The following is a 16,396-nucleotide window of genomic DNA, read 5'->3' on the forward strand; positions in this document are numbered from 1 at the left end:
AGTTGTTGGTCGTTTTCTACCAGATAATATAGAGATTTAGAAATCCTGTCTGCAGAATACATGACATAGACTTAGGTATTCAATATACAGTTAAACATGGTTATCGTGAACCTGCAGGGCCAGCATGCAAAAAAAACCTGTTCATTATAACCAAACTTCATTATAGCCAATAGAATTTTCATTTTTTTTCATCGAATTGGGGAATAAATATCACTTTGCAATAAGAGTAACTTTATTACATTGTGTTCATTATAAACATTTATTCAAGAATGTCAACAGTAAATGATCAATTATCACATCACAGTTGAAAACCATAATCAGTAGCTGCTTATTTATGATGTTGCATTTGAATTTTGTAGCTGTAACATTTTAACTGTATCAATATGATATGGAGCTGACTAGTGGTAGATACTGTGAACAAACTTTTATTAGTGTGCAAGAAATTTTCTTGAGAATCTCATCATCGCGAATATATCTCAACATGAACCAGTCTTTCAATGTTTCTTGTACAGTCGTTTGCCTAGTTCCAGATCATATTTTCATTAATGATTGCTAGCGGTATAATCCATGAAGATAATGTAGGTTTCGATGGTCTTGTGAGAAGATCAGAAGTTAACTCAAATGAAAAATAAATAAAATTATTTGAAAATCGTTGTAAATATCACCGGTCTTTGCATTTTCCATAACCGTGCTCATAGCTCAGTTCCAAATCACACTGCCAGTTTCGAATTACGGAGATGTTTGAAATGACTGCAGGCTGATTCAAATGTTGACTGAGACAATGGGACATTCAATTGGTCCGAACTTTAAATCAATACGTGTGTATGTTTTTTTTTCGCTTAATATGTACCTAGTTTTTGTAGAAATAAAATCAAATGAGACACTAGTTTAAATACATCTTTACAGTTTTGATGTTATATTGAACGATATTCAAAGCTTCACATTTAGGCATAGCCAAAATTGCGGCATTCCAAATTTTCTTTATTAACATTAAATAACTATCTCTCTTTGAGTCTGTTTATGATATAATGTTATATCTATCCGGAATAACAATCCTTCGCCATTTTCTTGTGGAGTTGTCTAGAGTCGGAAGAAAAAATAAGGAATACATAAAAAAGATTTTATGCTAGAAATGAATAAACTACCGTATACTTTTTAAATATTAATTTCAAGAATTAAGTAAATTTAGATGCAATACATAGTGTAATTACTGTCCCAATTTTACAATTTTAAAATGTATTTACAGAGGGGGGCAGCATTTAATTTATCCATTTTGGTAATCAGAAAAAAATGGTTTCTTGTGTTTATAAAAAAATATGTGTGCTTATTATATCTGACACTACATTTATAAATCCAAGTGTGCCTTTAATATGAACTGAAATACAGTCCACTCCACTTATATTGAAGTCGGTTATATTGAAATATCTGTTATATTGAAGTTAAAATAAATCCCCAGTAGCAATATTTGTGTAGTTCAGCATGGGTTATATTGAACTTTGGATATAATGAACAATTCAGGTCGATCCCCTGGATTTCATTATATCCGGAGTAGACTGTATTGCTCAAAGTTTACAGCAAAGTTCAACAGACGTGTATGACAGTAGTTGACATGACTGATCCATAAGCAGATGGTGTCTCTTTGGTAAGGCATCTCAACTACAATGATACACTCACTGAAGAAATATTTTTTGATACTTTTACTGAAAGATACATCAATTAAATGCATTTATTTTTTGTGCAAAAAACTTGGTTATTCTTTAGCTACAGACAACTTTCCCTCCAGCACGATTTTTCCTCAAGTGTGTAAGTGACAAAGATGTCGAAGTCCTTATGTATTAAAAGAAATGTGACAAGTAATAAACCTGGGTTGAATAAAAATTACAACAGTTTCATATCCCTCAGTAATCATTTTCAATGTGATTTACCTTCCTAGGTAAAAAATTATTTCTTTAAATAAGTATTTTTAAATGATAATTACAAAGTGATTCGGAACTGGCAATGATCCGGAACTGGGCAAAAGACTATATTTGTTTAGAATTATCTTGGTTGCAAAAAATTAGTTGCTGTACATCAGTTCAATCATGAAATAAAGTTGTTGCAAACAAAAGTTGGTTTACAGTAATGGAAAGCATTTGCAAATTGAAATATTTACTATCATACATCATAGCCTCCAGAAATATAATTGTATATCAGGTGTTCTCTCAGTAACAGTGTAACAATATCATGGTATATATGTTAGAATTTTGAATAAATTGAATTTTAGGTTTTACAAGCAATTTTCAACAAAAAGCTTGATCCTCCCCCTAGTTTGAATGAAAACATAGAATGGAAGCAAAAATTGAGGAATTTGATGTCCTCTTGCTGGAAACCTGTAGATGACCGCCCAGATCCTAAACTTCTTCTGAGAGACCTCCGAGCTCAAGTGGCAGATTTAGGTAAGTTTTTAGCTCACATGAGCATTTCTATCACATTTTGTCCAGTATCCATCCATTAATGTTAAACATTTTCAACAGTTACTCTTCTCCAGAACCATAGGACCAATTTCATCCAAATTGCCATAAAGCATCCTTTGATAAAGGGCAGTGTTTGAAATAACTGTGCATCTGACCTCCCAAGATGTATAAATTTTGCCACAGGCAAACTAATTTCTTTGTAGAGACGCCCGACCAAATGTGTTAAAATTTTCACTAAACAACATTTAGACGTATCAAATCTACTTTTATAATTGTGTCAGTAACTAAGTTGTACCAAGCCAAGGGCTTTATAAAATTATAATTATATGATCAGGATTAAGTTATGAGAATTGAGTCTGATAGTGTAGAATTATAAATATATGATCAGGATTAAGTTATGAGAATTGAGTCTGATAGTGTAGAATTATAAATATATGATCAGGATTAAGTTATGAGAATTGAGTCCCATAGTGACATATTCACTCTAATTAGAAGATGGTTATTGATAATAATTTTTTTTTTAAATGGCAGTATCTAAGTCTAAGGCTGACAATTTTTACAAGCAGTCAGCCCTGCAAGTCTGTCTAATTTTATAGCAACCCTCAAACACTTTAAAACATTTCTGTTACGCAATCCTTTGTCTTTTTAGGCTTTTATATTAAAGAAAGTCCAAATGTAGTGAAAAGGTTACCTGTAGGTGTCCAATAAGTTGACAATTACTGTCCATTATTTTTAAGAATGGACAGATACTGTCCGTTTTTAAAAATAATGGACAATAATTGTCAACTTATTGGACAGAGCCAGGTAAACCCAATAACTTATTAGACGTCTACAGGTAGGCTGAAAATAAGAGAAAGACAATACATTTGTCAAAGAGATACAAATTTAATTTTAAATTCCCTACAAGTAAAAATCAAAACATATAATCGGAAAAATCACTGAAACACTTAAAAACGATATTTCCCTTTAGTAGAATTCTCTGCTTCAACTCGTAAGATTCACAATTTTTTAATTCCATTGGCCATTACTATATTGCATCAAAACTTAAATTTGAAAGACATATTTCCATACTGTATTTGAATTTCGCTGGATTCAGAGGCACATTCTGAAATTCTTCACAACGCTTTTTTATGTTTTCTTTATTAACATATCCTAATTCTGAATTATTATTTTCGCGTTCATGAATAATTTTATTTCACGAGATAGGCGTATTGGGTTCTTTTGGCTGGCGTTAATTATTTCCTCATCCAAGTATTTGAAAACACAATGCTTTTCAGATCAAAATTTGGCTCCATAACTCTCTCACCCTCCATATCCAGAATATAACACATATTTGCAGTACTTTCACTAAAATCCTTGAATTTTGATTGTGCAATGAAAATGCTCTCCCCATCAGAGAAAGACATGTTGATATGGCTCAGTACTATAGAAAGAGTGAATATAAAACCTGCAGTAGAAGACTACTCACCTGACACTGTCCAATAAGTGAACAAAAGAAACAGAATTCTATGCAAGACTGGTAATATTGTCAGACTATTCAAAATAGCTTTATTCATAATCATCATTGTCAATGGGTTTACCTGAGTCTGTCCATTCTTAGAACAAAAAATGTAATGTTTTAAGTAGGATATAAGCCTCAAACTGTCCATTCTGTGAGAGAAAGAACTGATCTTGGCCCTATGGGCCTTGATCAGTTCTTTCTCTCACAGAATGGACATTTTTTGGCTTATATCCTTTATGTAAAGGGGATTTAGAATTCTTCAAACGAAGGGTCACTCTCCTTTCAAATGGGAGATTATTAAGAAATAGTGAAAATGTGGCATTTTTAGCTCTTCTGAGCTGAAGGCTCAAAGAGCTAATCATATGGCCATATGTGTGGCGAGCGTTGTGCGTCAACTTTTTGGAAAAAGGGCTATATCTCAAGAACCCTTGGCCAATTTTTGTCAAATTTGTCACAGGGTATCCTTGGCCCAAGGGCTTTTATTCATACTAAAACTAGGGTTGTGACCCTTTAACAAGGGGAGATAATTAGGAAAATGCAAACAAAAGTTGTGGTTGCCAAAGAATATTTTTCTCAAGAACCACTAGGCAAATTATCACCAAACTTATGCATAAGGATGAGGATAGGTTGTAGATAAAAAAATATTCAAGGCATCATCCTTGGGCAAAGGGTGTGGTCTCAAGGTCACTTCAAAGTTGACCTTAAATTTTGTTTTGTTAAAACTTTGATATTTTGCTTAGTATAAGGACTAGGATCATCAAATTTTGTCAGTTGATGCATCTTAGGACCTAATATCATGTTGTCTCTAAAGTAGGTCATGGTGACCTACTTTTTGAATTTCGCAGGTAATTATTATTAAATGGATTTTGATGCATATCTTGGACACTTTTGAGCCTATGATCATCAAAAGTTGTCAGTTGATGGATCATGGGACCTTGAAGTGCGTCATGTGAAAAGTATGTCACCATGACCTACTTTATGAATTTTATGGCTAATCATTTTTGAATACATTTTAGGTTGTTATTTCAGATAACAAGAGGTTTAGAATCATCAAATCTTGTAAATCTAGAGGCCTTGAAACATATTTATCAAAAAAGTAGGTCACAGTGACCTACTTTTTGAATTTTGCAGACATTCAAATTTCACATTTTCAATTTTAGATGCATATTTTGGACACTATGAAAGCCAGGATCATCCAAAATTGTCAGTTGATGCATCTTGAGTCTTCATAGTTTGTTGGTCAAAAAGTAGGTCACCGTGACCTACTTTTGGAATTTGACGGCTATATTTTAATATTTCAGATACTATTTGACTTACAATCATCAAACTTTGTCAGTTGATGGGTCTTGAGTCTTCAGAGTGTGTCGACCAAAAAGTAGGTCACTGTGACCTACTTTTGAAATTTGATGTTTATAGCTGAATATTTCAGATACTATTTGACTTCAATTATCAAACTTTGTCAGTTGATGCATCTTGAGTCCTTGGAGTGTTGATAAATCTTTAAAACTTTGTTAATTGATGAATCTTGGTTAGTGAGAATTTTTGCCTGTTCTACAATATATCAGAAGAGCGATTCTAGGCCCATGGGCCTCTTGTTTCAAAAATATTTGTCTCAAGAACAGCTGGACCAGAAAAGACAAAACTTACATAAAAATTTTCTTACTAAGGGGGGGATTCAAAATTGTTCAAATCATAGGCTCAAGGGGTTTGGTAGGCTGGGCCCACAGGCATTATTATATCGCTTGGCTTCAAATTTACTAGTAAAGAGTATTATTTAATAGTAAATTCGAACATAAATGATATAATTGCCTGTGTACTCTTTAATAGTAAATTTGATCCCGATATAATTGCCTGTGGTAGGGCCAACAATAGTAGATAAAAAGTTTGACTTTAGGATATATAGCAAATATCTTTAGAAATCTTCTCAAGACTTGCAGGGCCTGATTATCATATTCATATGCATGCAAGCATCATCAGGTAGTGTAGATTGAAGTTTGTTCAAATCATGACCCCAGGAAAAAGGGTTACCGTAAAATATTGTGTATTGTGTGCACTTCTGTATAATGCGCACCCCCCACTTTGAAAAAAAAAATGTCTGAAAAAACCTTAGTCCTATGTATTGTGTGCATTAAAAAAAAATGATAGTATGAGTGTGCAAATTTCTAAAATTAAAGTCAAATTCCGCACAATGAATTCAAAACTTTGTATTTTGATGCATTATTCGTGTCCGATAAAATATCTGATAACAATCGGAAAATTTATTTTATTTTTACGATGGTGGACATTACAAATTACATTTAGCCAGTGATTTATAATTATGCAAATATTGAGCCTAATGTTCTTTATTTAAAAAAACCAACAATCCGTATTGAGCGATATTTGTGTCTGTAATTATTGAAATCTTCTAAGTAAAAGGTGTTTCAATCGATAGTAGATAATATAACGACTATATATATGTGTGTGTGTGCTTATTTCATAATTATTCATTTAATGATAATATTTTAAGATAATTTGTTTTAATTCTTCGCGTCCGATAACAATCTGTAAATATATTTTATTTTTACAATGGTGGACGTTAATAACCGCATTAACCCAGTGTTTTATATTTATGCAAATGCTGAGCTAAATGCCCATACAACTTTAAAATTAAAATATCTAAACCAGTAGTGATGATAATTGGTGAGAATTTCTTAATCAATTATTGGTTTACTGTAAATAACTAATTTTCGATTAAAATCGAACATCTAGAAATTCTATATTATAGTCATTTAACTACTGAAAAAGTGTAAATAAATATTTTCTACGTTTATATTTGCTGTTTCTATTGCTGAGAGAGTGTAAATCAATATTTTCTGTATGTATTTGTTATTCTTTTACTATCTTAATATTCTTTAATTATACATCTATAAAAGTCAATACGATTTTTAGAAGGGTTTACGTGCCAAAAACGGATATTATTAGCTTCAGTTATAACCCTGTATATCAAAATTACATGTCATTAACTTACAGTAATCCAGCATAATTAAAATTCAGCAAAGAAAAATAAGGAAAGAAGAATACTGTATTGAAAATAACAAAAAGAAATCAGATTTATTGTCACCAACTGAAAACACGATACGCACGTGCAGAATAACAGTGGCCTTTGAAAGCGGTTTTATCTACGTAATTCACACATGGCTTTGGTCGTATCAAGATTCTCTTTGATGGATGATCCTTTGTTTATATAAATATGTCTGAATCAAAGTATGTCTATCTGACCATGCGAACATGCTTTATTCCCCGGGTATGGATACTTTCGCTGTCATGTGTACCGCCATTACAATAAACAAAAGTTTTAGGTAAATAGACAGGTCACGGCAGGAATATTCTTCAAAAACTACAGTCGTTGAGAAAACAAAATCTAAAATCTTATTAATTAGAATAAAAGTTTCATAATCGAGTGCTTAGAATTTGCCAACAATGACTGATTTTCGATTAGGGCCTATAATCGATGATTTGAACACCACTACTAAACAGATTCAGTAAATTCCCTTATCTTGATTATTGCTTAGGCTTTGATCTTAAATATCCAAGTGTAGGGTAAATGTGATAAGGAGTGTTATTATCTAATTGTGATAAGGAGTGTATTATGTAATTGTGATAAGGAGTGTTATTATGTAAATGTGATAAGGAGTGTATTATGTAATTGTGATTAGGAATGTATTATGTAATTGTGATTAGGAGTGTATTATATAAATGTGATAAGGAGTGTTATTATCTAATTGTGATAAGGAGTGTATTATGTAAATGTGAGAAGGAGTGTATTATGTAAATGTGATTAGGAGTGTATTATATAAATGTGATAAGGAGTGTATTATGTAATTGTGATAAGGAGTGTATTATGTAAATGTGATAAGGAGTGTATTATGTAAATGTGATTAGGAGTGTATTATGTAATTGTGATAAGGAGTGCTATTATATAATTGTGATAAGAAGTGTATTATGTAATTGTGATTAGGAATGTATTATGTAATTGTGATTAGGAGTATATTATATAAATGTGATAAGGAGTGTTATTATCTAATTGTGATAAGGAGTGTATTATGTAAATGTGATTAGGAGTGTATTATATAAATGTGATAAGGAGTGTATTATCTAATTGTGATAAAGAGTGTATTATGTAATTGTGATAAAGAGTGTATTATGTAATTGTGGTAAAGAGTGTATTATGTAATTGTGATAAGGAGTGTTATTATGTAAATGTGATAAGGAGTGTTATTATGTAAATGTGATAAGGAGTGTTATTATCTAATTGTGATAAGGAGTGTTATTATGTAAATGTGATAAGGAGTGTATTATGTAAATGTGATAAGGAGTGTATTATGTAAATGTGATAAGGAGTGTTATTATCTAATTGTGATCAGGAGTGTATTATGTAATTGTGATAAAGAGTGTATTATGTAAATGTGATTAGGAATGTATTATGTAATTGTGATAAGGAGTGCTATTATATAATTGTGATAAGAAGTGTATTATGTAATTGTGATTAGGAGTGTGTTATGTAAATGTGATAAGGAGTGTATTATGTAATTGTGATAAAGAGTGTATTATGTAAATGTGATAAGGAGTGTATCATGTAATTGTGATTAGGAGTGTATTATGTAAATGTGATTAGGAGTGTATTATTTAATTGTGATTAGGAGTGTATTATGTAATTGTGATAAGGAGTGTATTATGTAAATGTGATTAGGAGTGTATTATATATATGTGATAAGGAGTGTATTATGTAATTGTGATAAAGAGTGTATTATGTAAATGTGATTAGGAGTGTATTATATAAATGTGATAAGGAGTGTATTATGTAATTGTGATAAGGAGTGTATTATGTAAATGTGATAAGGAGTGTTATTATGTAAATGTGATAAAGAGTGTATTATGTAAATGTGATAAGAAGTGTATTATATAATTGTGATAAGACGTGTATTATGTAATTGTGATTAGGAGTGTATTATGTAATTGTGATAAGGAGTGATATTATATAATTGTGATAAGAAGTGTATTATGTAATTGTGATTAGGAGTGTATTATGTAAATGTGATAAGGAGTGTATTATGTAATTGTGATAAAGAGTGTATTATGTAAATGTGATAAGGAGTGTATTATGTAATTGTGATAAGGAGTGTATTATGTAAATGTGATTAGGAGTGTATTATTTAATTGTGATTAGGAGTGTATTATATAAATGTGATAAGGAGTGTTATTATGTAAATGTGATAAGGAGTGTATTATGTAAATGTGATAAAGAGTGTATTATGTAAATGTGATAAGGAGTGTATTATGTAAATGTGATAAAGAGTGTATTATGTAATTGTGATAAGGAGTGTATTATGTAAATGTGATTAGGAGTGTATTATTTAATTGTGATTAGGAGTGTATTATATAAATGTGATAAGGAGTGTTATTATGTAAATGTGATAAGGAGTGTATTATGTAATTGTGATAAAGAGTGTATTATGTAAATGTGATTAGGAGTGTATTATATAAATGTGATAAGGAGTGTATTATGTAATTGTGATAAGGAGTGTATTATGTAAATGTGATAAGGAGTGTTATTATGTAAATGTGATAAAGAGTGTATTATGTAAATGTGATAAGAAGTGTATTATATAATTGTGATAAGACGTGTATTATGTAATTGTGATAAGGAGTGTATTATGTAATTGTGATAAGGAGTGATATTATATAATTGTGATAAGAAGTGTATTATGTAATTGTGATTAGGAGTGTATTATGTAAATGTGATAAGGAGTGTATTATGTAATTGTGATAAAGAGTGTATTATGTAAATGTGATAAGGAGTGTATTATGTAATTGTGATAAGGAGTGTATTATGTAAATGTGATTAGGAGTGTATTATTTAATTGTGATTAGGAGTGTATTATATAAATGTGATAAGGAGTGTTATTATGTAAATGTGATAAGGAGTGTATTATGTAAATGTGATAAAGAGTGTATTATGTAAATGTGATAAGGAGTGTATTATGTAAATGTGATAAAGAGTGTATTATGTAATTGTGATAAGGAGTGTATTATGTAAATGTGATTAGGAGTGTATTATTTAATTGTGATTAGGAGTGTATTATATAAATGTGATAAGGAGTGTTATTATGTAAATGTGATAAGGAGTGTATTATGTAATTGTGATAAAGAGTGTATTATGTAAATGTGATAAGGGGTGTTATTATCTAATTGTGATAAGGAGTGTATTATGTAAATGTGATAAGGAGTGTTATTATCTAATTGTGATAAGGAGTGTATTATGTAAATGTGATAAGGAGTGTTTTATGTAAATGTGATAAAGAGTGTTATTATGTAATTGTGATAAGGAGTGTATTATGTAAATGTGATAAGGAGTGTTTTATGTAAATGTGATAAAGAGTGTATTATGTAATTGTGATAAGGAGTGTATTATGTAATTGTGATTAGGGGTGTATTATATAAATGTGATAAGGAGTGTTATTATGTAATTGTGATAAGGAGTGTATTATGTAATTGTGATAAGGAGTGTATTATATAAATGTGATAAGGAGTGTATTATGTAATTGTGATAAGGAGTGCTATTATATAATTGTGATAAGAAGTGTATTATGTAATTGTGATAAGGAGTGTATTATGTAATTGTGATAAAGAGTGTATTATATAAATGTGATAAGGAGTGTATTATGTAATTGTGATAAGACGTGTATTATGTAATTGTGACAAGGAGTGTATTATGTAATTGTGATAAAGAGTGTATTATGTAATTGTGATAAGGAGTGTATTATGTAATTGTGATAAAGAGTGTATTATGTAAATGTGATTAGGAGTGTTATTATCTAATTGTGATAAGGAGTGTATTATGTAAATGTGATAAAGAGTGTATTATGTAAATGTGATCAGGAGTGTTATTATCTAATTGTGATAAGGAGTGTTATTATGTAAATGTGATAAGGAGTGTTTTATGTAAATGTGATCAGGAGTGTATTATGTAATTGTGATAAAGAGTGTATTATGTAAATGTGATTAGGAGTGTATTATGTAATTGTGATAAAGAGTGTATTATGTAATTGTGATAAAGAGTGTATTATGTAAATGTGATCAGGAGTGTATTATGTAATTGTGATAAGGAGATAGGTATATTATACCTGTAATTTCTGAAGATCTAAGGAGGTACTCTACATCGTTATAATGGCTGACTTCCTTTTAAAACATGGATGAAAATATAAATATCAGCAATATTTGTCTATTCATTTAAAAAATTCTCACCTAGCTGAGTAGCTCAGTAGGTTAGCACGTCAACTGCTGAACTGTAGATCACGTGTTCGAGTCCAGCAGGGGTTTTAAATTTTTCTCAGATTGTTTTCAACTATAACTGCATTTTTTGACTAAATAAAGTAAATCTGAAAGTTCTCAATTTCAAAATACAGTGATCCCCCGTTATTACGCCAACATTTGTACCTATGCAATTTTGGCATTATAACGGGGGTGGCATTATATCGGGGGAGGGGGTGTGCAGCTGTCATAAGAAATCAAACCAATTTTGTCTACTACATCAATGTGCTATTAGATTTTGGTGTGTCCGTAATACTCAGATTTAAAAAACAATACTGCATATTTGAACTCAGGTGATTATCGTTTACGTAACTTATTATCTGTTCCAAACTTTGATACCTGGAGGACTAACGGTGGATAATTAGTTAAGCCTGCTCACTGAGTGAACTTTTTTGGCGATATGCGGAGGTGGCATTATAACGGGGGGCAATATAGCAGGGGATTACTGTATTGTAGTACATATCCTCCACTTACCATCCATATCAAATTTCTCTGGTGTAGCATACATCCTTAACACAGTCTGTACGTGGTTTTTTCCTTTTTTTACAGAGTCTTCATCTTCAAGAGACCAAGGCTATTCATCTATCAATAAAAAGCTCATTCAAGATGACAACTTCCAGGTGATAGGAAGTAATGGCGACAATGTCCCAGATCTCATTAGCAGTACCCAAGGTATGTAAGGGGGGGGGGGGGGTGGTGAAGTTCAGATACAGTACACAAGGTGTGTAGGGAGAGGGGTGAAGTTCAGATAGAGTACACAAGATGTCTAGGGAGAGGGGTGAAGTTCAGATATTAACAGTACACAAGGTGTGTAGGGAGAGGAGTGAAGTTAAGATATTAACAGTACACAAGGTGTGTAGGGAGAGGGGTGAAGTTCAGATACAGTACACAAGGTGTATAGGGAGAGGGGTGAAATTCAGATATGAACAGTTACACAAGGTGTGTAGGGAGAGAGGTAAAGTTCAGATACAGTACACAGGGTGTATGGGGGGAGGGGTGAACTTCAGATATTAACAGTACACAAAGTGTGTAGGGACAGGGGTGAAGTTCAGATATTAACAGTACACAAGGTGTGTAGGGAGAGGGGTGAAGTTCAGATACAGTACACAGGGTGTATGGGGGGAGGGGTGAAATTCAGATATTAACAATACACAAGGTGTGTAGGAAGAGGAGTGAAGTTCAGATATTAACAGTACACAAGGTGTGTAGGGGGAGGGGTGAAGTTCAGATACAGTACACAAGATGTGTAGGGAGAGGAGTGAAGTTCAGATATTAACAGTACACAAGGTGTGTAGGGAGAGGAGTGAAGTTAAGATATTAACAGTACACAAGGTGTGTAGGGAGAGGGGTGAAGTTCAGATACAGTACACAAGGTGTATAGGGAGAGGGGTGAAATTCAGATATGAACAGTTACACAAGGTGTGTAGGGAGAGAGGTAAAGTTCAGATACAGTACACAGGGTGTATGGGGGGAGGGGTGAACTTCAGATATTAACAGTACACAAAGTGTGTAGGGACAGGGGTGAAGTTCAGATATTAACAGTACACAAGGTGTGTAGGGAGAGGAGTGAAGTTCAGATATTAACAGTACACAAGGTGTGTAGGGGGAGGGGTGAAGTTCAGATACAGTACACAAGGTGTGTATGGGGAGGGGTGAAGTTCAGATACAGTACACAAGGTGTGTAGGGAGAGGGGTGAAGTTCAGATATTAACAGTACACAAGGTGTGTAGGGAGAGGGGTGAAGTTCAGATACAGTACACAGGGTGTATGGGGGGAGGGGTGAAATTCAGATATTAACAGTACATAAGGTGTGTAGGGAGAGGGGTGAAGTTCAGATATTAACAGTACACAAGGTGTGTAGGGAGAGGAGTGAAGTTCAGATATGAACAGTACACAAGGTGTGTAGGGAGAGGGATGAAGTTCAGATATTAACAGCACACAAGGTGTGTAGGGAGATGGGTCAAGTTCAGATATTAACAGTACACAAGGTGTGTAGGGGGAGGAGTGAATTTCAGATATTAAAGGACACATGACACAAAAAATTATTTGTCTGTAATCATTGTCTTTATAATCCTTAAGTCAGATTCTCACACTGAATCTGTTAAACAAGCATCTGATAACAAGGCACAGCTGGAAATAGTAATCTGTAAACACCAGTGGAAGCAGTTCTCCAAGCAGTGCTGACAGTTAATGAGATAAGAGTCAGGTGTGTGTTATATACGTCAGAGGTGAACTTCTTGCAAATTCTCACTGTAACGTATTCAATACAATGGCTGAAGACTTATCAGAACTCTGATTTATTTAAGAAATAACAAAATTCAATTGCAGTAAAATATTATTGGAAATCATGTAATAAACTTAAACTTTGATATTCACATTTGCAGCAGATTTAGGTTGTTGATCCTCCTTCCCCCCAAGCTCTAAATTGCTAAACATATATAAATATGTACCAGTATGTATATCATGTATATATTGAAAAAAAATCAACAAAAATTCCGTATATGTCTAATGAATTGACATCATGGCATTCTGAACCACTTATCTATAAAAATGTATGTCACATATAAATAATGTAAGAAACCTACCATAAAACGAATGTAGGAAAAAAAGTCACGGAAAAAAAATCACGGATGAAAAATCACAGGAAAATAAGTCACAGGGAAAAAAGTCACAATATATATTTTGTATAAAAATTACATAGACGTATGAAAAAAAGTCACAATAAATATTATATTATATGTATAGGGGAAAATTCATAGTATATATTTTGATAGAAAAGGGTCACATATACAAAGGGGGAGAAAGTCACAGTATATATATTTTGAAAGAAAACTACATACATATATATATATATATATATATATATATATAGAGAGAGAGAGAGAGAGAGAGAGAGAGAGAGAGAGAAGTCAATTATTATATAAGGAGAAAAGTTTTACTTAAATTTGATTCAAAGTTAGAAGATTCCATGTTTTTTTTAATCATTTGCAACAAACAAATAACCCCAATAAAAACTAGTTCTAATTGTAACGGGGACCGTTACATATGTTCCCCAAACCTCCCCCAAATAAAATGTGATGTCTTTGTGAATCTATAGCAAAAAATCATTTTATTTTAGCCTTTAATTACATGTAGTACGTTTAATATGGTCATTTCAGTACCAAGAAATGAAAGAAAGCGTTGCACGTGCATACACGCACACGCGTGTATGATTCCGAATTTTTGTTGATGTCGTTCAACAGGCATTTGTATCATATACCCACAGTATGAATTTCATAACGTTTCCACCAAATATAAGGAAGTTATAGCGATTTTAAAATCGTCCAATCAGAATTCAGCACACGTGCATGCACGTGCTGAGCAGTAATTCTAACCACAGCAATTTGTAAGGAGTACCAAGACACATCTAAAACCCTAATATCAATAGAATTTGATGAAAAACAAAAACGTTATCGTCCTTTAAAAATCGAACATTTGAAAAACGTCGCATGCGCGTGTGCGTTGGCATTTTTTGTTACACCAATATATAGATACACATATTGTCTACGTATGCTGTGAATATCATCTCATTCGCTTCATAAATAAGATAGTTACAAACGTTTTAGTATTATCCAATCAAAATGAAGCGCACGTGCATGCGCGTGCAAATTGGTAATTTTGACCATGCAAATCAGTTAAGGGTCTCAATATCTACCTATGATATGAATATCAAGCCATTTCAATGAACAACAAAAAAGGTGGACTGCAGTGATTCCAAAGTTAGTGTACAAATTTTGTAATGCATGTGCACGCGCATGCGTGCGCGTGCAGACAAAATCACTATCATTTTTCATATCTACAAATGATATACTACCATCCTATTTAGGTTTCATATCGATCCTCTTAATATTCTGATTTTAAAATTTTTGTACCAAAATTGCATTGCACGTGCGCGCGCGTGCATGCATGTGCAGACAAAATGACTATCACCATGCATATCTACAAACGCTATACTATCATCCTGGAAAGTTTCATATCGATCCCTTTTGTAGTTTCTGAGAACACTACCGGACAAAAAAGTACCGGAGAAAAAGAATAATAATAATAACTAGAAATGATCTCGTTGCGAGCAACGAATAGGTCTTCCGTCCAATTTCTGACGAAATAGGATCTTGACTGGGAGAATTCAATTATTGAAGAATGACTATACATGAATGGAATAAACACCTATTTTTTTTAAAAAACCAGTGATAAACATATACATGTAAGACGTGATGTATCAATTACAAACAATTTCGGTTTTGTTTTATTCATTTTCGAGTATCTTGGGAGTCCATAAAACGATTGAAAATTCCACACTTACCGTGTAGGAACCCACAATAAATATTTCGGTGAAAAATGCAGAGTTTTGGGACAACTTCCGGTTTCGAAAAACCAACTTTTGGTGGAAATGGTATGAGATTACACTCTATTAAATAATGTTATGAGCATTTGAATTTTTAAAAAAAAATGAAAAATTACATATTTTTAAGGTACTTCCGGTGGATGACGGAAGTGACGGCAGGAAAATTGAAACACATATTTCACATCTACATGTCACCATCTAACTTTCCTAAAAGTTTCAAGACTCAATCTTTGATTATTCATTAGAAAACGCCTGGAGAAAAAAACAACAACGGAAATCGTAGATATTAACGAACGGAAGTGACTTTTGAAAAAAAAACCCACCAAATAATTCACTAAACTCTGAAGATGGATAATGTCAATTGTATATGTGAAAATCATAACAAACACTTCATTTATAAGCGAGAGATATGATAGCAAAGAAAGAACACTTTTTCGAAGTTTTTCTCTAAAAACCGGAAGTTGTTGTTTAAACTTCCGGTAACTGTAACATTTTCTGAAACTCCAAAAGACACTTCATTATTTCAAGCACACATTTTGTTTGAAAAGTGTAAATTTATTTGACGTTTCTTTCGTTCACTTTCGGTGGCGGCCGGAAGTGACGGATGACAATTATAAATCTTTTTACAAAGCTACAAGTCACCACCAATCATATCCTGAAAGTTGAAAGACTCTATTATTAACCGTTTATGAAAAAACGGCCAACCAA

At 32.4% G+C, this 16,396-nt stretch overlaps 1 protein-coding gene across 2 annotated transcripts in view; it reads left to right on the top strand.

The window, feature by feature from the left end:
* Positions 1-16,396, top strand: part of LOC125683658 (tyrosine-protein kinase JAK2-like) — a 161,427-nt gene that overhangs the window by 50,425 nt on the left and 94,606 nt on the right. For both annotated transcript variants that reach the window (XM_056141762.1, XM_056141761.1), the window contains exons 12-13: positions 2,264-2,435; positions 11,854-11,976. In XM_056141762.1, the coding sequence (XP_055997737.1) occupies positions 2,264-2,435; positions 11,854-11,976 (295 nt within the window). The remainder of the gene's footprint in view (positions 1-2,263; positions 2,436-11,853; positions 11,977-16,396) is intronic.

Source organism: Ostrea edulis, chromosome 6, assembly GCF_947568905.1.
Source record: "Ostrea edulis chromosome 6, xbOstEdul1.1, whole genome shotgun sequence".
NCBI lineage: Eukaryota > Metazoa > Mollusca > Bivalvia > Ostreida > Ostreidae > Ostrea > Ostrea edulis.